Raw genomic sequence first — 21435 nt, forward strand, 5'->3', positions numbered from 1 at the left:
GAAATTTTCTTGTTACTTGCTACCAATGATGATCACTTAATTTTCTTGTTACTTGCTACCAATGATGATCACTTAATGTTTTCTGTCTTTACAATCACTTTACCTAGGCTTCATCCTCTTGTTCCAAGCTGGGCTGTCCAGTATCACCTCCTATACTGAGTACATTATTTCCTTCATGTCATGTTTTTTTTTCTTGGTTTATTCTTTCCATTTGTGGCAGTGCATTCTTGAGTAACTCCTTCAAGGTGCATGGAGGATACATTTTCTGAATTCTTGCATGTCTAAGAAGTCTTCCTCCAGCCTTCACACTTGATTAATAGCTTGGCTGGGTATAGAATTCTGCATTGAAATAATTTTCTCTCAAAACTTTGAAGGTACGTCCTGCAGGGTTTTAGCTTCTAGTTCTGTAGATGGGAAATGTAACATTTGGATGAGTCTTTGCTTTCATCTCACTTCCTTTTTTTTTCTTCCTTAAAAGCTTCTAGACTCTCCCTTATTGTTGGTGTTCTGAAGTAACACACTTTAGGAATTTTTTTCCCTCATGAATCCTGCCTAACACTGGTAGATTTTTCAGTTTGGTCTCTCAGATTCTTTAGCACTGAGACACTTTCTCACCCTCTATTCCTCCCTTCCTCCTTCCCTTCCTCTTCTCTCTTCCCTCTCTCCTTCTCATGCCAATCTTAGGGCTTGAACTCAGGGGCTGAGTACTGCCCCTGAGCTTTTTGCTCAAGGCTAGTGCTCTAACACTTGAGCCATAGCTCCACTTTCAGCTTTTTTGGGGATAAGAGTGGCATGGAATTTCCTGCCTGGGCTGGCTTCAAACCAAGATCCTCAGATCTCAGCTTTCTGAGTAGCTAGGATTACAGATGTGAGACAAGGGCACCTGGCTTGAAACATTCTTTTTAATATTTGCCTCCCTTCATAACATTCTAATTAGTTAGGTGTCAAACCTTCTGAATTGATCCTCCATATATTTTATAGTTCATCTCATATTTTCTCAGTACTTTCTTCCTAGCTTCATGAGGAAGACATTACATAAGAGTAACATTTCTGGCTCCCCTAACTCCCTTACTTGTTTCTCCTTAGAGAAATAACTTGACCACCTGGTAAGTTTAAAACAAGGAGTAGCACTTGTCAGCTTGAGTTCCTTCTTTATGGGGATTTGCCAGCCTGTGGGGATGCTCAGTTCTCACCAACCAGCCAAGGGCTCCCCTGTATAGTCTCCCATGGCCAGCCTGTGACAGGGCACATGAACTACTCCCAGAAATCCCTGTGCTTCATAGCTCCATTCTCTGAAGCAGCCTCTTTCCAGCAGCAAAACTGACATGTTTACTCCAGTTGTCTGCCCATTTGATACTGGTTTCAAACTGGCTGAGAAAAGAGAAAGAAATTGCATTTCTCTGTAAGATTTTTTTGGTTTATCTTCAGGAGGTTTCTTTCCTTTTCCATCCCAAATTCTTTCATGTTCTCTAGCTATTACTATTTCAAAGCACCCCTTTCTTACTTATGGAAGCTAATATTGTCTTTAATCTCGGTAACAGACTAGTTAGTATCTTATTAAAATCCTCATTTTAGCCAGGTGTCAAGCCTAGCTACTTAGGAGGCTGAGATCTGAGGATCTTGGATCAAAGCCATTCTGGGCAGTAAAGTCTGTAAGATCAACTACCAGAAAATTGGAAGTGGCACTGTGGCTTACAGTGGTAGAGCCCTAGCCTTGAGAAAAAAGATCAGGGACAATATCCAGATCCTGAGTTCAAGTCCTACGGCTGACAAAAAAAATTTGTTTATCTATTGTTTTCTAACTTGCTCATAAGTTCCTTAAGGATAATAACCATTATCTCTCTATGTCCAACACCTAATCCCCATAGTAATTACTATAATGGACTACTTGTAACTTCTGTTAAATTTACATTAAATTTTAGTAGGGTTTTCTCTTTCATTACATCAATACAGATGTGTTAGTTACATCATTCAATACATCAATATTCTTCATCTCATCTCTAAATTATTTTTCTTTGGTGGTCATTTTTCTTTAATTTCTCATCTTTTTCATCTATACCACTAAGTTAAATGGCAGAATTTCCTAGACAGTCTTTATGTATTTAGGGATGAAGTGGTGGAGGGTGATGGGGTGCATGGTATACATGTATGTATGATGTATAAATATATATATATATATATATATATAGGTATGCTGTATGTACATATGTGTGTATATGTGTCTCAATGAAATCCCCTTGTACAACTAAGGTATGCTAATCAAACAAATCTAAGAAAGAAAACAGCAACAACAAAGCTGTAGAAAGGAATTAGGCACTCAGGTTATAAAGATGGGGAGAGCAGACTTTTTTGTTTCTGGTGAGTGAACAGAGCATTGCCTAAAATGTTGAGGAATTTTTAAACCCAGAAAACCCAGGGGAATGCCAGAAATCTGGGCATTAGGCTTAGGGATAGAAGAGACAAGTAGAGGTTTGGGATTTTATTTGTAGATTTCTCTGTTGGTCCCAATTTTCTCATGGTAATTTTGTTTTTACTTTTGACTGTTGCCCCATCTGATCTTGCCACCCCAATCTGCTACCCCCTACCCTTACACTTCTAGACTGCTTCTTCTCTCTGTTTCTTTACCCATGACCATACCTTCATTTGCTTCCCATTTTCAGTACTCAAGTGAACTCAGAGCATTGTGTTTGGTGGGCAATTATCTTACTCCTTGAGCCATATTCTTGGTTACTTTTACTTTCCAGGAGTTTGTTGAGTTCTTTTATTTCTTTGGCTGTTCTTATTGTTCACTTAAAACAATTTTTGTCCCACATGTACCATTTAAAAGATGTTTGGAAAGAAAAGGTGTGGCTAGATATCTAGATATATTTTCACCACAGCCTTAGTTTGCACTTTGAAATGTGCTAGAAGAAGAGGAAGATTTTCAAGAGGAGAAAAATTTTCCCGTTTTAACATACACTGCTTAATGTGTTGCCTGTGGTGCTATATACAAATACTGTTTTTGTTTGTTTGTTTGTTTGTTTGTTTTCCAGAGCTAAGGACAGAACTGAGAGTCTTGCACTTGCCAAGCAAGTGCTCTTCCCTGAGCTAAACCTCCAACTCAGCAAGTACTGCTTTTACAAAAGAATGAGAAAGAACTCAAAAGAGAATCCATTATGCTCAAAAGAGAATCAAATGCTTTCTCTATCCAGTGTGTGACCCTGAAAGCTTCATTCAGAACCTGAAGTTGCCAGGCAACACTGGCTTCTGCTTGTAATCCTAAAGACTCAAGAGGCTGAGATCTGAAGATCTTGCCCTGGCAAGAAAGTCTATGAGACTCTTATTTCCAAAAAACTAGTAAAACCAGTGGCACTCTAACACTTTCCAGGCTCTACCTCCTGTCTCAAGTGGTAGAGTGTCAGCCTTAAGTGTAGAAAACTAAGGGAGAGCACAAGTCCCTGAGTTCAAGTTCTGGTACCAGTACAAACAACAACAGCAAAACAAACAACAACAACAAATGACCTGAAGGTCACACCCACTAAACAGAAGATCTGCTTTCTCCTTTGAGTCTTACTACAGGTTGTTGTTAGGATCTCATTCTTTTCTGAGTACCTTCCTGGCTTTTTATCACTAAGCTGGCCCACACAGTTCTTAATCAACCCTTCACCCCTTGTCTGAATCCCCTCTAATATTTTACTCTGTAGCATCCTGGAAATATGCACTTGTTCACTTGCCATGAAATCCTTTAGAATAAGAAGTGCCCTTTTCATGTTTAGCTATGGAGAAACCATCCTTATCTTCACATATTACTTTTCACAACAAAAATAGGATTGTAATTATTTCTGTGTTAAAATCTAACCAGTATTTTTATATAGCCCTTAAATCTTTGAGCATTGTAAACTTCTAATGTACAAAGGCTTTTTTCTACTTAATAATTTAGCAAACTTTGTGTGTGTGTGTGTGTGTGTGTGTGTGTGTGTGTGTGTGTGTGTGTGTGCACATGCATGCATGCACACATGTGCCTATACTGGGACTGGGGCTTGAACCCAGGACCTGGGCACTGCCCCTTAGCTTTTTCATTCTAGGTTTGTGTTCTACCACTTGAGCCATAGCTCCACTTCTAGTTTTTTGGTGGTTAATTGGAGATGAGTCTCACTGAGTTTCCATCTAGGGCTAGCTTCAAACTATGATTCTCAGCCTTCTTAGTAGCTAGGATTACAGGCATGAGCCACTGGGACCCAGCTTCATTTAACGAACTTTGAAAGCGTTAAAAAACAAAGAAATACGAGACATTGGAATTCTATACCACAGAATTGTGAATGTTTGCAGTGGATGAGTAGAGAGCTATGGAAGAAGAAAATGCATGTGTTATGTAGAACAATTTTATTTTGTATTTCTCTGCCCCAATGTACTGTCAGAGTGTAATAATGAGGAAAAACATTAAGTTCTATATGCTTGTGTTCAGAATTTGTTTAATTTTTACAAACATAGAAGGCATATTAGTATCTCCATTTCTTATTGACCTGTTTAGTAGATGAGGATGTTGAATCACCTAGCAATGGTAGTTCTGAGACTCTGAGATAGCCCCGGCAGGGAGTGTACAATCCAAGCCTGTTCAACAGCAACTATACACTAAATGCTTACTAGTATTCTCATACAGAGGTTTGCCAATCTTCAGGGTTTATGCTCCACAAATTCAGTGAGTCTCACAAGGTTTTTTTTTTTGTAATGTTTACATCTCTAATTATAGTTTGAAAAGAACTATTTTGATAGTTATAAAGACAAGTTTCCCCAAAAGAAATAAAATTATTCTGAAATCAGCTTTTTTGAAAACTGATCCCAAGGGACTCCTAGGATTTGTTAGACTTTTTCATGGAATAAAGGGAATTTTCTTTTCTTATGGGTACCTACACATTTTAAGTTTAAACCTTGAAATGTATCTATACTCTAATCCTTTTTCAATCAAAACAAAGGCTATCCACTCTGAATTCTGTAAAATATTTGTCAATATAACAATTGACTTTGCCTTTAAATCCTATTTAGAATTTATTTAAGATTTTTACATGCTGTATTTAAACTACATTATTTAAAGTGTTTTAAAAAATATTAGTACTCTCGGATTGAGGTTCAAAGTCCAGACAAAAAAGTTCCTGAGAGTTCTTATCTCCAATTAAGCACCAAAAAAGCTAGAAGAGTCACAGAACAAGTGGTATAGTGCTAGCCTTGAGCAAAAAAGTCCCAGGACTGGTGCGTGGCGTGTGCATATTCTCTCTCTCTCTCTCTCTCTCTCTCTCTCTCTCTCTCTCACACACACACACACACACACACACACACACACACACACACATTAGTACCTCCTCACGTTTTTAGTACAGGTATTCTACAAAATAGCTAACCCATTTCTGGCCCTATATCCATTTTCCTGAGGAAAACACACATTAAAAACATATTATTTAACTTTTACATGCTGGCTAAGAGCCAAGTACATTTATTAATAATTAAATCCTTTGAAAGGTCCACATCTCCAAGATGGGGATTACTGAAAGCTAGACTAATTTATACATTTCACTCATACATACTGTGGAACTAGAGAAACAAGGAATATTTATTATCAAACTACACAGTTGATTTGCCTATGCAAACATTTATTAACTTCAATAAGGCATTGTGATATCTTGAGCTCCGTCATCCTTTAAAAACAGTGATTGTGGGTGGGCTTGCTTACCTAGAAAATATAAGGGGTGGAATTTATATTTGTGGAACTCAAGAACTTTACTTTCGACTAACCATATATATATATAGTAATTCCAATTGACTAATGAGGCAAGTCTGAGAAACATTTCACTCTAATAGTAGATCCTTACATAGAGCTATAACAGTTTTGTTAAGAGTTATTTCTTGTTCAGAGACTTTAATTCTGTTTTTTTTTTAATTCATGTGATATATACCATATATGCTAGTTTGGGGTCCAGCAAGACAGGAATGACTGGCAGAATTGATCTATTTTTTTTCAAAATATATTTAATTTTATCAATTAAAAAATCAGAAAATAAACACCTGCTAAACAAATTCTGTATCCCATAAAGATGTTCAAGATTATTGGAGACTGGGGTGAAGAAAAGGTGAATAGAAAATGTAACTCTTCAGTGAAGCTTGTTTTCATTCTTTTCTTTCCTATTGATTCTGTGTATGTGTGTGTGTGCTATCACTGGAGCTTGAACCCAAGGCCTTGTACTCTCTCTTGGCTTATTCACTCAAAGAGGACACTCTGTCACGTGAGCCATAGCTTCACTTCTGGGTTTTTGCTGATTAATTGGAGATAAGGCTATCTTAGTCTTTTCTGCTTCGGTTAGCTTTGAACTTTGATCCTCAGATTTCAACTTCCTGAGTAGGATTATAGGCTCAAGCCCCACTGCCTGGCTCATTTTAAAAGAGTGATTTCTTTTATATTGTAGTTTTCTGAGGCCAGACCCATGGTTTGTTTATTGCTTATTCAAGTAGTACCAAGAGATCTATTCTTTGAAGTCTTTATTAGAACTTAAGTGTCCTTGTCTGTAAGATTGTGGTTACATCTAGTATAATATTTATTTTTTGTTTCCTTTGGAAGCATTTCCTGTGGATGGAATTTACAAGTATCTGCTTTATCCCAGTGCTATAAGTGTGTCACACTCAGTGACCCTGGTACTCACCAGTAGTGACCTAGTGCAGTACTTGTTTGGGCACAGCGTGCAACCAGACACTCAGGCTCTTCACCTTAGGAACTCATCTCATATAAAATAAAAGGCACCCAGTGAAGTTGTATTTCAGATTATTTCAATTAGCCAGTACATTCTAACCTATTGTAATATGTAAAATGTGGATGATAATTATATCTTAGGCTTGCTTAAAGCATGTTGTACATTTGTATACATTTTATATTATACTTAGACTCTAGCTAGGTAACTGTCCAAGGCTGCACTCAAATGATCAAGCCAGTTTTTAGATCTCGGAGCCCCTGTCTTCCACATTAGCTCAGTCAATATGAGACCTGTAACTAAGAACTCTTTATGAGTACAGTAGCCAATAATAACTTTTAAAAACTACCAGTATCAACACAGTTGCCACATGCTATTATTTTAACTATTAGTAAACACGAAGATGCATACTCTATCAGTATAATTATATATAATATATTTATATATAGTTTATATTTATGTTTAAGCTACAACGAAATTCAGAGAGATAGAAATCTAACAATTTCCTAGGAAAAGAATCTAATTTATAAGTCAGCAATTCAAATAGACCACAGAAGATCTGAACTTTGCTATCTATACTCTTTCATAGGAGACTCAAGAGAAATTAACAAATGCATAAAAACTGAATGTTAAATATTTATTTTTCTCCCCCATTTTTCAGCACTTTCCTCTTGCCTTCCCCAGGGTATCCAAATGTCTCTACATGGTATTTGAAACTCTCCAGAAGTTGCCTGAGACCAATTTCCAGCCTCAGTGCCCTTTAACATTGAGTCTCCAGCTCTCCCGTAGGACCTAGTCACTCCTCTACTTCCTGAGGTGCTTTCTGCTCCAGTATCATTCTTGTCTTAGATTCCCTAGATTCTGGAAAACATTTCCCTATCTCAGCCCTGCAAAATCTTTATCTGCAGTTCAACCACTCAATTCTTTTGTGACACAAACCTTTATCTCTTCAGCTGACTTTTCCTGACTTTGCTACTATGTCAATTAGCATAGTTTGCCTGACAATTGCATTGTACTTGTCTCTTTTGACTGAAGATTCCTTTCTTATAGCCAGGAAATTTTTCCTCTTATTCATTTTCACATATGACTCAGTACTTTAAATGTACATTTTCCTAAGTAAGTCCTTAATAAATTATCTGCTGACCCAAATTTAGCCCAACAATGTACAGTGCTCTCAAATTGGGAGTGGCATCAGTTTTGTGAATTCCCCAAAGATGGTCAAGTCTATGTCACATGCCTCTATATATGTCACATGCCTCTAATTCCAGCTGGTTGGGAGGTGGAAACAGGAGGATCACAAGACTGAGGCCAGCCAAGTCAAAGCTAGTGTGACCCTATCTCAAAACCAAGATATAAACAAAAGGGATGGAGGTATATCAGGTGATAGCAGCTGGGTTTTTAATCCCCAGTGCAGGGAGAGAGAAGAGATGGGGCAATCATAGTAAGGTCAAGTTTGTAAAGTGTATTCACAAGGTGGAGTCTGGTTAACAACATGTAAAACAAGTTGTTTTTTTTTTTCCTGTTGTATGTTCACTGTAGAAAATTTGTGAGGTATAGATAAAGTTCTAGCAGTAGAACTCCTTTCACAGTCAGCAATAACTATTGCTTATTATTTCTTGGGAAAAATAATATAGAAATACTGCTTGTTTTTCTTAGACATTCCAAAGCCAAGACAACAGGGATATAGAAATGCATGCTACAGACAAACATGACTGGGTTTGAACCTCCACGTGCAGTGTGTCATGATTCCATCCGTGACCCTAAGGGAATCATTTTGTACCTCCTGGCCTAGCTTCATTAGAAATATTAATCATAGTTTTAATCCTATAGGTTTAGGAACAGTGCTATTGTAGAAACAGTTGGTAGTACTTTATAAGTCAGATGACAGTATCTACCAATTTTTATTTCCTTGTTAGGCTGCACAGAAGATAGGTCTGTGGATAATGGAGCATCAAGTTGAATCCAATGACAGTTAACACTGGTTTGTACTTTCTCTCACCTGAATAACAAATAACCTTTACTTCACTGGTGGGAGAGGACCTGGTGTTTACTGAGTACTTATGACATGCAGAGTTCTGGGCTCTGAGCTATTTGCTTCACTCTTGTTTTCCCATAGAACTACATACTACCTTTTTTAAAAAACAAACAAACAACAAAACAAAAACAGTAAGCAAATTCATTGGTGGTGTCAGATTAACACTAAGGCAATCTCACATGCCATGTTCTTTCTGTTCTACAGACAAGAGAAGAAAGTATTTTTCTAGAATTCTCTTACTTTTAGGAAAATGTTTACTCTTATGGAAACTTGCAGAGTGATTGGAGGGGTAGAGTTTGGCTACAAGAGTCACTCTGATGCTGATTCTCTCAGGAAACTTTGTAGTTGTGATAATTTCTTCTTACAGGAAAGAGTAAATAAATTTACTGGCTTGTGAAAAGGAACAGATAGTAGATACTAACCAGGTACCTTTCACTTGTAATTTACCTAAACCTATCTTAATATAATTTCCAAGTTTTCATAGCCGGGCTTTTTCAGATCTAAAGTGAGTAACTGGGGTAACATGTAGAATTTCCTCCTTAAAAGAATGTTCTTAAACTAGGTAAACTTATCTTTTTTCATTCTATTTGGAAATAGAAAACTAGACTCAGTTCAAGAGTGATTCATCTTTGTTATAGTGTTATGCATAATATTGTTATTAAGACTACTGAAACTATGATGAAAAGAAATGAAATCACAGAGTATTTAAATGATATTACAGTATAGAGACACATGAGGGTGCTCTAACCAGCTGCTATAATACATGAATTAAACAGTTCAAATATTGAGGGAAAATTAAGACCCAGTAGAATGACAGTGTTGAATTGTGACTTTTAGCTTTGAGTATACAAAACAACCTTGGGAAAGATGGCTTTGCTTTTAAGTAAAATGGATCTGTTTCCCCTCCCCCATCTCACCATGACTCTTCCCAGTTTCCAGAGTAGAAGACAGTCAAATTCAACACTGAAAACACTATAAAAAGTACAAAGAAGAAAAAAGTAGACTGATGTTGCAGTCAGCCCTGGGAAGCTGAGGTGTTCTAGAGCCAGGCCAGTGGGAGGCTTAGTTCAAGAGACTTGCCTTCAAACACAAGCCCAGCCTGTTCTCATTTTTATTCCACTGGCCTTCTGTTGCTGGTACAAAGGGGAGTAGGGACTGGAAATCTAATGACCGCAAGGAGAGAATTAGAGACGCATGTTTATCTCAATACATTTACTCTCATTAAAGTTCATATTCACTGACATCATGCATCTCCTTGAAAAAGTCTGCCCACCCACCATTAATTAAAGCCACATTTTAAAAAGTCAGTGTGTGCACTTTTATTCCAATCAAAAGTAGCCTCCTAAGTTTTGCAGAGTAGGCAGGAGGATATCTGAGGCCTGACAGCTGTTCACCTCGACACAGTGAACTATCACATGATTTACATTCGAAGTTGTGTTTATACAGGGCCTAGGATATAATAGCTAGGATCTATTGTCTTGAAGAGTTGAAAAATCCAATACCAAATGATCTATTTTGCTAAATTAACATGTATTTCTATAAGTCAACATTCTTTTGGATGCTGTGTAAGATCATATGCTTTCATCTAACTCTATATCCTGTCTAAGTAATTAAGCAGCACACTCCTATCAAAGACACCACACTTTATAACTTATATGTGTGCTATCAAGGTCAAAACAAAGGTCAATGTAAAATTCTTTTATCTAACTCACTACACAAACAACAGTTACCAACAGTTGTCAGATTGCACAACCACAGTCTATATTCTTGGCAATAGTCGTTATAAGTTAATAAATTTACATAAAAAGAAGGAATGTGGGTTTTTAAAGTTCAGAAAAGGTACTATTTGTAAACAGTTCAGGTCACACTCATCTTACTGCATGTGCTATGCAAGCCTTGCTTTCTCCCAGTTTCCTTTAAATGAGATTTGGTCTCTCCAGGAGCCTAGTCAGAGGATTGCATCAAAACAGATTTGCATTTTTTTCTATTCTTTTTCTCATTCAAGACACCCCTCCTCTGACTTTCAATTTTATCTTAATCTTTCTTTATATATATTAATAGCAAGCAAATTTTTATGTGTGCCAATAAAAGATCAATCCTAGTTATATGTTAGGTAGTCTATAAGGGTTGCAATCCAATATTTCTTTGGCTTTGTCAGCTTATGTTTTCTACAAAAAGACACACGCAGCTGCATTCAGAGTCTCTTGTTATTCTTTCTCCATATTATTCTGGTCAGGCCTCCATCTAGAAAGGCTGGGATTGTCATTAGATGGGAACATTGGCATTCAAATGGTTGAATCCCTAGAAGGTAGAAGCACACTTGGACTAGAAGTTGAAACCTGAGCTCTACTAACTCACCTTGAGCACTTTGGGCCTCAGTTTTCTCAAGTAACAAGTGGGTGTTTGAGAGTGACTACTGGCTGACCAGTTGTCAGCAGCTCAGGAGGTTCAAGAAGATGAAATGAACAAGGCCCATGTCTTCCCCAGTTCCCTCACTCATACAGTATCAGAAACCACAGCTAAGGCTTTATGGTTAGGGCTGGTGTGGCTCCAAAAGAAAACATCCTGGAATCTAGAGGCCAACAAACCATGGCTGGTGACTGGCTTTAAGAAAAACTTGAAGAGAAATTGCTTTATGTCTTAAGGTGCCCTACATGTAAGTAGTCAATATATACCATTGGTGTCCTAAGCAACAGATTTGTGTGTGTGTGTGTGTGTGTGTGTGTGTGTGTGTGTGTGTGTGTGTATGATATTAAGTGAAGATAAGAGTTCATGGACTCTCCTGCCTAGGCTGGCTTCAAACCTCCATCCTCAGATCTCATCCTCTTTTGTAGCTAGGGTTACAGTCTGGCTCTAAACCACAGATTGTATCTCCTGCCCAGACAATACAGTATCCAAAGGGACCATAAACCACTGGCTGCTCACCACCAAGCCAAAAGCAATGGGTGGACTCATTGAGCTCAGCTGTGGGAAGGAAGGTGGAGCACGGGTGTGGATCTTTCAACCCAATTGGTGGTATTCTTTAGAACAAACAGCTCTGGGCTGAGGGGCAGTGGGAAGTTGTGACTACACAGTATTTTATCAACTTTAGGAAAGCTGAAGATAAGCTCTGCCTGAATGAGTCAAAGGCCACGTAGTCTTCAAAATGAGCACGGTTGCATTTCCATACCTTCCTGCCGGCTCTGTTGTTGTGAAGATTCATCAGGGCTCTGGCATCCTTCCCCTTCCGCTCTTTGGCATCCACAAATGCGCGGGCGAATTTGATCCCATAGTCAATGTTATCACTGCAGCCACCCCAGTCGAAGGTGCCCTTGCTGTCCTTGGCTGTTCCTTTCTTCTTTGGGTCGCAGGAACAGGATTTCAATTCTCCTTGGCTACAGGCCCTAGTGATGGCAAATACAACTCCAGCTGAGGAGATGGCGTAAACAAATGCAGATTCCCGACTACCTGAAACAAAAATGCTTTGCTTAAAAGTGGTCTGGGATGGGTAATTCAGAATAAGTCTTACACAATGACTGTTTTAATACTTGACCTCTCTCTGGGCATACTTTGCCTCTGACAAAGGCATTGGACATTATTCTGGAAGGGTCTTTTCTAGAGTCAAGAATTTTCCTTGAATATGATTCCTTCCCCCCATGTCAATTTCTGTCAGTTTAGGTATCTGTTGGGCAAGTCTTCTTAAATACCGAGTATAAGAAGGCAAAGATGGCCTTGTCTGGCTCCTCCGGTCCCATGAGTCTCACACAAGTCCACTCACCTAGAACCCTAGGTTATCCTATGAGGTAGGAGCATGGTATCTGTCATCTTAGTTTCTTCTCCCACAAAATACAGTTTGGATTCTACTATTCTGTCATTTGTTCCAAAAAATGTGGTCAGTGTTCATGATAGCACAGCTTCCTTTGTGGGGAAAAATTCTTTCAAGGTGGGCACAGTAGTGTTGCTTGTAGTCTTAAGCTATTCAGAAGGCTGAGGTGGGAAGATTGTTTGTTGGAGACCAACAAGGGAAGACAAATCCAAACCAAACCTCACGAACATCCACAAATTACTGAGCACATTCGTGTGCACTCAGCTGATTAACACTGAAATACTGAATTCCAAGAAATCTAGCGGCAGAGGTGAGAAGAGGATTGAGGCAGTATCCAGCCTGTGGCATTAACACTGGAGAGCTTTGGCTTGGCATCAACTTTCACAAGTAATTGAGAGATTGTTAAAGGCAATATGCAATATCCTTGAGTTACATACTAAGTCTAACTATTAAGGGTGAATTTACTTTCTTCTGGAACACCTGCACTAATCACTGGTATTGGGTAAAAGACAGTGAAAAGCTTTTCTTTGGTTTTTCTGGAAGGAAACAAATTTACCGCCTATAATTAGACTTGGGCAAGAACCCTTTGGGGTGCTTTCTTAGAATTGTTCTTTATTAGAGAGCAGGCTACTTTCACTTACAGGCTGAAAGGTACATATTTCAGTGCAATAACTACATTAAATTATTTTAATAATCTGTAGTAACTCATAACACGGTGTTGTAGTATAGTGACAGATATAAGGCTCTTTAGGGTCCTTGTGCACCTCGTTTTTCAAGTGGAGCTGTATTTCATTGTTATTAGCATGCCTTTTTATTAATGGTTGCTGCAGCAAATATATTAATAATCAAAAAAAAAAAAAGGCCGGACTACCTAATGCCAATGCAAGGCTGAAAGCAGAGAAATATTCGGTGATTCAGTATGTCAAGAGGAGTGTGACATTTTGAACCACACATCTGGGAGAATGAACCACATTTTCACATCGAAGCCCTGCTTGTTTCCGTTTGTCATTCAGGGCTACAATTTATTATACGTCCCTTACAATATTTGTTCTGCTAGTCCCATTATTAAAAAATCAGGAAAACATATCTACACCATATTAAATGGCACTTACCTCAGCTTTCACAAAATATCTCCCTCAAAAACCTCTATTTGGAAAAAAAAAGAACCTAGTCATGCACTCATAGTCCAGTAAAAATCAAGGAGATGAATATTTGCCACCAGTAGCAGGGCAGTGCTCTCTCTCCTCTGAGAAGAATGTGTGGTCCTGGGAGTTGTTTTAAAGAGTCCCAGTTTATGTTATAAACATTCTAGACATTCTAATAGGACTTGAGATGCTGTGTAAACAGAGATGACCAAGAGATGCAAATGTGGCTTAATTTCTTGTAGCAGCCTTTAGAAAAAATAAAATTTATTCCCTTCTTAAAGTTTACAGCTGCCTTGTTTATCTTCTAATGCCTAGTTTGGGATTTGGAGTCTAGTGCCCATATTTAGAGATGCCACATAGGGAGAATCTTCTCAAATGCTTGAAGTATGTGTTACTATGTTTAGTTTTTAAGAGGGGAAAAAGAAATCTGATGAAGTAGTCTTTAAAAGACGTGGGGGAGAGTAAATCAATGATCAGATAGTAAAGATAAATTTTTAGATACAGAATTCATTCTGTGTAACTTGCAAACCATTACATTAACTTGCTGGCTCAAAGGGGGGAAAAATCACAATTTGCTACAATTCAGAAATAATTTCCAAAGAAAAAAAATTACCTCTGTAAATATATGTCATTTGTCATTATTATTACTAAATTACTAGATTTTTTATTATTTATTATTTATTATTATTATTACTAAATAGCTAGATTTTTGTTTATTTGGATAAAAACTTAGCACATTGATTGACTTTTCATTTTACCTCTACATATGTTTTAGTATCATGTAGATATTGCCTAAAGATGTTTCCAGTTAAGTGTTTCACATGAATCACTAAAACACTATGTGTGAAATAGTAGCACATTTCAAGAGTTGGCTTTGTAACAAAACAAATTTTGATCTTGAGCCTCTTCTTAGAAAAACTCATTCTTCCTAAGACCATCCCAAAATGAAACAGAATCCAAACCTAAATGGTGATAAGTACACTTCCTGAGGCGTTATTATTGATGTTTCTCTCAGTTTTGGACTAAGATTAATCAAGTCTATGAACTACACAGACATAGTTTTGTGTTGGGAGATGGTTGCCTGGGAAGTCAAAAATTGCAGGAGGTAGAGTTTTTGGAAGGTCATGGATTATTCAACTCTTAAAAAAAAATACTTTCTTGGGGCTGGGAAGGTGGCTCAGTGGTAGAGTGCTTGCCTTGCATGCATGAGGCCCTGGGTTCCATTCCTCAGCACCACAGAAGCAGAAAAAGCCGGAAGTGGTGCTGTGGCTCAAGTGGTAGAGTGCTAGCCTTGAGCTGAAGAGCTGAGGGACAGCGCCCAGGCCCAGAGTTCAGGCCCCACAACCAACAACAACAAAAAAAACCCAAAAAACTTTTTTCGCTTTTTTTTGACATTTATAATGATGATATCTTTTGGGTAAGAAGCCATTTTTTAGAATTCTAAAGATGTAATTTTTAAAATTGTGTGTGTGTGCGTGCGCACATGTGCACTGTGCACATGTATGCATGTGCTGGCAAGGGGAATTGAACTCAGGGCCTCAGGTCTTACTTGGCTTTTGTGCTCAAGGCTGCCACTCCACTACTTGAGCCACACTTCCATTTCTGTTTGTGTTTTTTGCTGGTTCAGTGGAGATTAAAATTTGTGCCCTACAAATTTGTGTGCAGTCCTGAGATCTCAGCCTGCTGAGTAGCTAGAGTTACAAGTATGAGACATTAGCACTCAGCCTTTAAAAGAATATTTGTAGGTTTTCTCTGAAAGGGTAAATGCAAATGTTCCTAAAAATGTTTCTCTAAAGCAAAACACGTAGTCTCCATTTTACTATGGCTATGGGATATTTCAGCAACATGTTCTTCATACAACAGTGTTTGCCCTTTGCCTTTCCTATTCACCTACAAGCTTATTTGGGTTTCCAAACGAAAATTTTCACAAGTCTACTATGTAAATTTCCCGCCAAGCAATTAATTGTAAAAATCTTTGGATAGCTTTCATGGGAATGTCATGATTATTTCCAGGATAAGCTGCTCTTGGCCAAATTCAGCCTTCCCATAACCAACACAAAAATCATCACTGACAGTCACAGGAGTTTGCATAAATGACTGAGAAAGAATTGATTTTCTGACAAGAATAGAAAACAACTGTATAGGGGAATGTTTTAAGTTCTGAGCATTTGGGCAAAGCACTCAGATCTGTCTAAACTAAACCTGAAGGAAGTACAAGTTGTAATTTCTAATTTACCTCAGGCTTCAGACTACATCAAGACAGTTCCGGTTCTAGTTCTAACCTCTTCCTTTCCTCTCAGCAACTCCACAAAAATTTCTATTAATGAATCCCTCCTCAGGCTCACTAATCAAAATTGCTTCCTTTGACTTGTGATCTAAATGTCTTTCCTTTCCACAAATGGAAACAACTAAATGTATCTAGAAGTGATCTTCCCATAGGTGAAAAGTATATCCAATTTGAAATCACTAGAAAAGTGATTTGCACCCTTGGAAATAGAAGAAAAATCTTGTTCTGCGTAGCAATGGAGAGCCTGTAAATAACATATCCAAAGATTACTTGTGATAGATATTTGCATACTCTCTTTGACAAGCAAAGTTCAGCACTGTATTTGAATCACAGAGCTATTTAGGTGAAATCTTAAAATTCCATGAGGCTGAAGTTTACTATTATCCTTTCAAAAATCTGCAATGTCATATCGAAACTCCAAAAGGAATGCAGAAGAATATAGTTCTTAAAGTGGAGAATAAAATCACAAAATATTGCAGTAAATTAACTTTAGGGATACTCAGAGTGAGAGTACTGCACCCTTGGGGGATGTTAGAGACATTCAGTTATGCATTTGGCCTCATAAAACCCTAGGGCTGTGATGATTACATGATAGAAACACCCTCTGTTAAGCATTACCAAGTGAACTGCTTGGATGATTTTCTTGGGAATGGGGGAAAGGGGTGGGCAAAAATGAGTGAAAAGTTCCCTGTTACTGGGGTTTTCACATGAATGGTCATAGCAAAGGACCAGTATTATTTTTTGAAGCATGCTAAAAGTGCCAGTTTAGTAGGTGATGATTATTCAAAAATACAACCTGACTTTCAATTAACTTTCTCCGATGAGCTAATGAAGTCCTTTGAATATGCAGAAGCTTATTAGAAAATTAGATTATGCTTAAGTGTCCTAAGGCAAAATAAATATGCATTTCAGGTTTCTAATCTTCTCTTTTATGAATAATCTTACAGTGTAAAATGCGGCTGGGAAAATAATAGGTGCGCATTGCAAGTGTGTACAGTAATTGAAATGATGCTAAGCAAGAAAAACACAAGACACATACTAATCTCTGCCCTTCTGAAATTTATAATCTATTGCAAATAATGATTAGTTTAGATACAGAATGACCCAAGGCTAGATAGCTAAATAAGAGGTGAAGATATTCAGCTCCTTAATAACATATTTAGGGTTTTTTTTTTGTAATAATAATGAGCTTTGACTGATAAGTGGTCTGAGGATTTGTAATCTGATCTTCTGTGAGGTTCAAGCACCAGAAAGATAAGTCAAAAAAAGGTTGTTTTCTGCTTTGGCTGCTTCTTCCTTTCTAGAAACAAAACCCTGAACCTAACGGGATAAGCAGGATTGAAATGATGGACAGAGCAAAGAACACTAAGATTTCAGCCTGAGGCCCATAAGGCTTCAGACAATTCCTTGATTATTATAGTCTTCATCTGCACAGTGAGAACATGCCACCTCACAGTGCAAACCCACTGGACACAATATACGGTACAAGACCAGCAAGGGCTTTGAAGACCATACACCCAGGGAGGGGGCCTGTGGATTTAGGTAAAGGCAGGACACTCACTTCGGAGCAGGACCCTGCCGAAGAGGCTGTGATCCCTGTCCAGGGTGTTGCAGTTCCAGCGATGCTGGCGGAACTGGTGCTGGCACTCTGCTGTCCACTCAGCCACACCCAGCCCAATGGCACGCATCACATCTGGATGGCGGTGGCACAGCTGTCGCTGGCGGCTCACCAGGCCTGGCACATTGTCACACATCACCCTGGAGGAGTCACCGGTAGCTCTCATGTACCTGTGAGAAACCAACACACAGGTGAGCAGGAAGCGAATAGCCAGGTAGAATTCAGTGATCTCGGGGGACACCTGAGTTGAAAACACTCTTCACGGAGGAATTCCTCATCATTTTGGTGCAATGAAACCGTAGAGGTTATTGTGTTTTGATTCAGCAGAGAAGTAGGCAGGGGAGGCATGATGAGTTATCTAATAGAAGCCACCTCCAAATTGAGTGATGACTGTCTCCTGGCTACCAGACAAGGCTCTGGCAGGGCAGTAGAGGAAATTCTGCAGACAGGACTGGAGAGGGTGGGGGCTGCAGTGTGTGCTGGGGAGAAGGCATAAAGATTTGTCCGGAGAAGCCTGAGCTCTCAGTGACACCATGTGTCTGGACTTGGCTTTGGAGGCAGCTGACTTTTAGAGGCTGCTCACTCCCTTTTATTTGACCTAATGTCTTGAAAACTGTCTACATCTATCTAATCAACACCTGCTGGTATCCGATGTTACATTCTGTCCACAGACACACCGTTCTTTCCACACTAAAGAATCCTTTAAATATTTCCATTTTCTAGCTCCGTTTGGCTTTTATAGAAAACCTTTGGGAAGAAATTCTTTCTATTGTTATTAAGGACGCTAAATGTTTGGAAGAATCAGTGTTATAGCTCCATAAAGTACTTTTTGAAAAGAAACTTTAACAAAAAAAAAGTTACATCATCATCCTTACCCAGATGTTCTCTATTAGTTGTGAAATGTTTAGAAAGGTACCTTTTATATAACCCTAGCTGCCATAGGTGTCTTTTGAAATGCTCAAACAAGGAGAATGCCTTTTTCTAGTATTTTCATTATTTTATATTATCATAAAATCGTTACAGCTGTGAATTCTAAAAAATATATTTAAGTGGCAGCTGAGAGACAATGTGACAAAATGCCCGAGTAATAAATAACGTTTATATATCCAGGGAAACAGAAATAGTCATTTTATTGAAAAATGGTCAGTCTGATAAATCAATCTTTGATCCTATGTCAGCAATGTCAAGGTTAAACGCCTTCCTGTTCAAAGCTGGCTTAGGAAGGAACTGAACCCTAGTTCCCAACAGCACTTTGTTCCTTTGAACTCTGGTGTCGTCTTTGAAAATCCCCTGCTTCATTTGTCTGAGATTCCTTATTGTTGCCAGATTTTTTTAATCTACTTATCTATCTTATCTCTATCAAACAATCATCTACCAACCTATCAAGCTTTTATCTAAATCCCACCAAAGCCAATCTTTTCTAAGTATGGCTCTGCTCTGAAACTTCCAGCTACAAGGAAGCTGCTAGGGTTTCGAATCGGTCTCTTTCCAAGGTCAGAAAGTTGTGAGATGAGAAAGAGTGTCTGGATAGGTAGAATCTGCCTTTGGATCTTTTAAGGATGCTAAGGCTTCATCACTATGCAAAATAAATTACAAGTCAACCTACAAAGGACAGCAACAAAGCTTACTTTTTTGGGGGTGATGGTTTTGAGCAGGGTAGTGTCTTGGACTCTTTAGTGACTTCACATCAAGGCTATAGTCTCTACCTGGAGGCAGCAACGTGTTCTTCTGCCTCACTGGGGGTGAAGCATTAGGAATGTGGAAAGACGAGAAATTATACAAAAATCACACGCTTTAGGCTGTACAATTCCTGACTGCCTGAATTCGTTTATCTCCAGACAGTTTTTTGAGGGCACAAGGGTGGGGGAGTTGGTTGTAGTTTTCAAGGTGGATTTACACACACGTCTGTGCTACAGCCAGAGGACATGCTAAGAAATCTCTCCATGGAATAAGAAATCAGCTTAGTTATTGTTATTATTATTATTATTTTGCCATCGCTCAAATGGGCTCCAAAAAAAACCCCCAACCTTCAGAGCTCTGACTGGAGAGTGGCTGTAAGTGTGAGCATGTGAGTAGATTTTTGTTGTTGTTTTAGATTGTGTGTGTGTGTGTGTGTGTGTGTGTGTGTGTGTGTGTGTGTTTAGTTGTCAAAGCTGAAATGGGTTTTGAGAAAAGCCAAGGGACTCAGCTCGGAATGTGAAATAAAATTGGGGATGGGAGGGTCACAAACCCCAAGTCTCCCCCAAACCCACCGCTCGCGTTGTCCTCTCCCCCCTCCAGCCCGCGCGCGCCCCTGTGCGTGGACTTACCACCATGAAGAGCCCACCTCCGGGGCTAGCCAGGTCAAGAGCAGAGGGAGCCAGAGCCAGATTCCACCGGGAGGGACGTTCATAGTAACCCCCTTGCGTCCGCATCAGGTCAGACTCCGTGTGCGGGCGCCATGCGTGTCCCGAGCAGAAGCGCTCAGCGCGGCGAGCGCCTCGTCACGGCTGCCGGCGCCTCGCCGCGCCCCCGCCCCCCTCTCGCGTCGGCAGCGAGTGGCGAGACTCGCTGATAAAGTTTCAGAGGAGCGAGCGAGCGAGCGAGCGAGCAGGGACGAGCGATAAAGGCCAGCGGGGGCCGCCTCGCCCAACGCCTAATTCCCCAGGCGCTGGGGGCACAGGAAAGCCCCCCAGAGCCCCGCGCGCCTCCCGCGCACGCCCGGGCCCTTCTTGATGTCCCCCCTGCCCCCACCCCCCCACGCACACACACACATACACACACACACACACACACACACACACACACACACACACACTGGGCTCAGCGGGGGGGGGCGCCGTGCCGCGCGGGGAGGGGGCGCGGGGGTTTGATTGTTCTTTTTTACAGGGGGTGGTGGATGAAACGGTGACACGAGATGGTTGCGGGTGAGGTGCGCAGGGCAGGAGGAACACCTTTGCGGGCACCTTTCGGGGATCTGCCCCCCACCCCCTTCCCCCGCCAACGAGCATCACCGGGGAACCGGAGCCGCAGGAACCCGCGCCCAGGTCCCCCGCCGTGCCAAAGGTCCGTGCACACGGTGCACGGAGCGGGGAGGAATTTCAAGTCCTTGCTTCCCTCTGTCCCCGGGAGGAGAGGAGAGGGAGAGCGCGCACTTGTACATTTGGAGCTGCCCGTTATCTTTGGGGGACGCCGAGGTTGAGGAAGGGAGGGGCTAGGCCTCAGGGAAATATAGATCTATGGCCTTGATCCCCTGAGCCCTGCGTAGCAAGAGCGGAGCCCGAGGGTGCCTGACCCTTGGGATCTCACTCACGCTTCGCCACCAGATCCAGATCCTCATCCCCCCCCCCCCAAAAAAGGTGCGGCGTTTACGCACAGCCAGATCTTCCCCAAGTGCTGGCGGAGCCAGGGTGGATCCCAGGCAGCCCAGGCACCCGCCCGGGGTCTGAGCCCAGCTCGGGGTGCACCTCCCACTGCCTGGGTGGTTAGCCTGTGCTGCGCGCCGGGAGAAGGTAAAGGGACCCTTAATCCTGGACCTGGGACGCGCGTGCCGAGATAGGAGCTTGGGTCGGCCGCGCGGGTGGAGCATCTTGAGCAGCAACTGGCCTGCAGCCCCGCCGTTTATCACCGGAAAGGAAGGAAGACCAGGAACTCGAGGCGACCGTGAACTGTTCCATTGCTCTTTTCCCGGGGCGGGGACCCACCACCAACCCCGGAGCATGCTCTGGGGGAACGCGCGCGCGCGAGTGTGTGAGTGTGTGTGTGCGCGCGCGCGTGTGCGCCAGTGGCGCGTCCACATAGGAAGGATCGTTCCCCTCACCCCCACCCCGCCCACCTCTTGGGGCTGGGACCC

General features: G+C 40.6%; 1 protein-coding gene across 2 annotated transcripts in view; it reads right to left on the minus strand.

The window, feature by feature from the left end:
- Window positions 1–20915, minus strand: part of Wnt2 (Wnt family member 2) — a 45269-nt gene extending 24354 nt beyond the window's left edge. The window contains exons 1-4 of one of the 2 annotated variants that reach the window (XM_069996625.1): window positions 19913–19974; window positions 19232–19339; window positions 17547–17773; window positions 11918–12195 (exon numbers count right to left, since the gene is read on the minus strand). In XM_069996625.1, coding sequence (XP_069852726.1) covers window positions 11918–12195; window positions 17547–17769 — 501 coding nt within the window. In that variant the 5' untranslated portion in view covers window positions 17770–17773; window positions 19232–19339; window positions 19913–19974. Of the gene's footprint in view, window positions 1–11917; window positions 12196–17546; window positions 17774–19231; window positions 19340–19912 lie in introns of both variants that reach the window. The other variant, XM_069996624.1, reaches the window with a different exon arrangement.
- Between the last annotated feature and the right edge of the window lie 520 nt (window positions 20916–21435).

Source organism: Dipodomys merriami, unplaced genomic scaffold, assembly GCF_024711535.1.
Source record: "Dipodomys merriami isolate MVZ:Mamm:240054 unplaced genomic scaffold, mDipMer1.0.p SCAF_5, whole genome shotgun sequence".
NCBI classification, from domain to species: Eukaryota; Metazoa; Chordata; class Mammalia; order Rodentia; family Heteromyidae; genus Dipodomys; species Dipodomys merriami.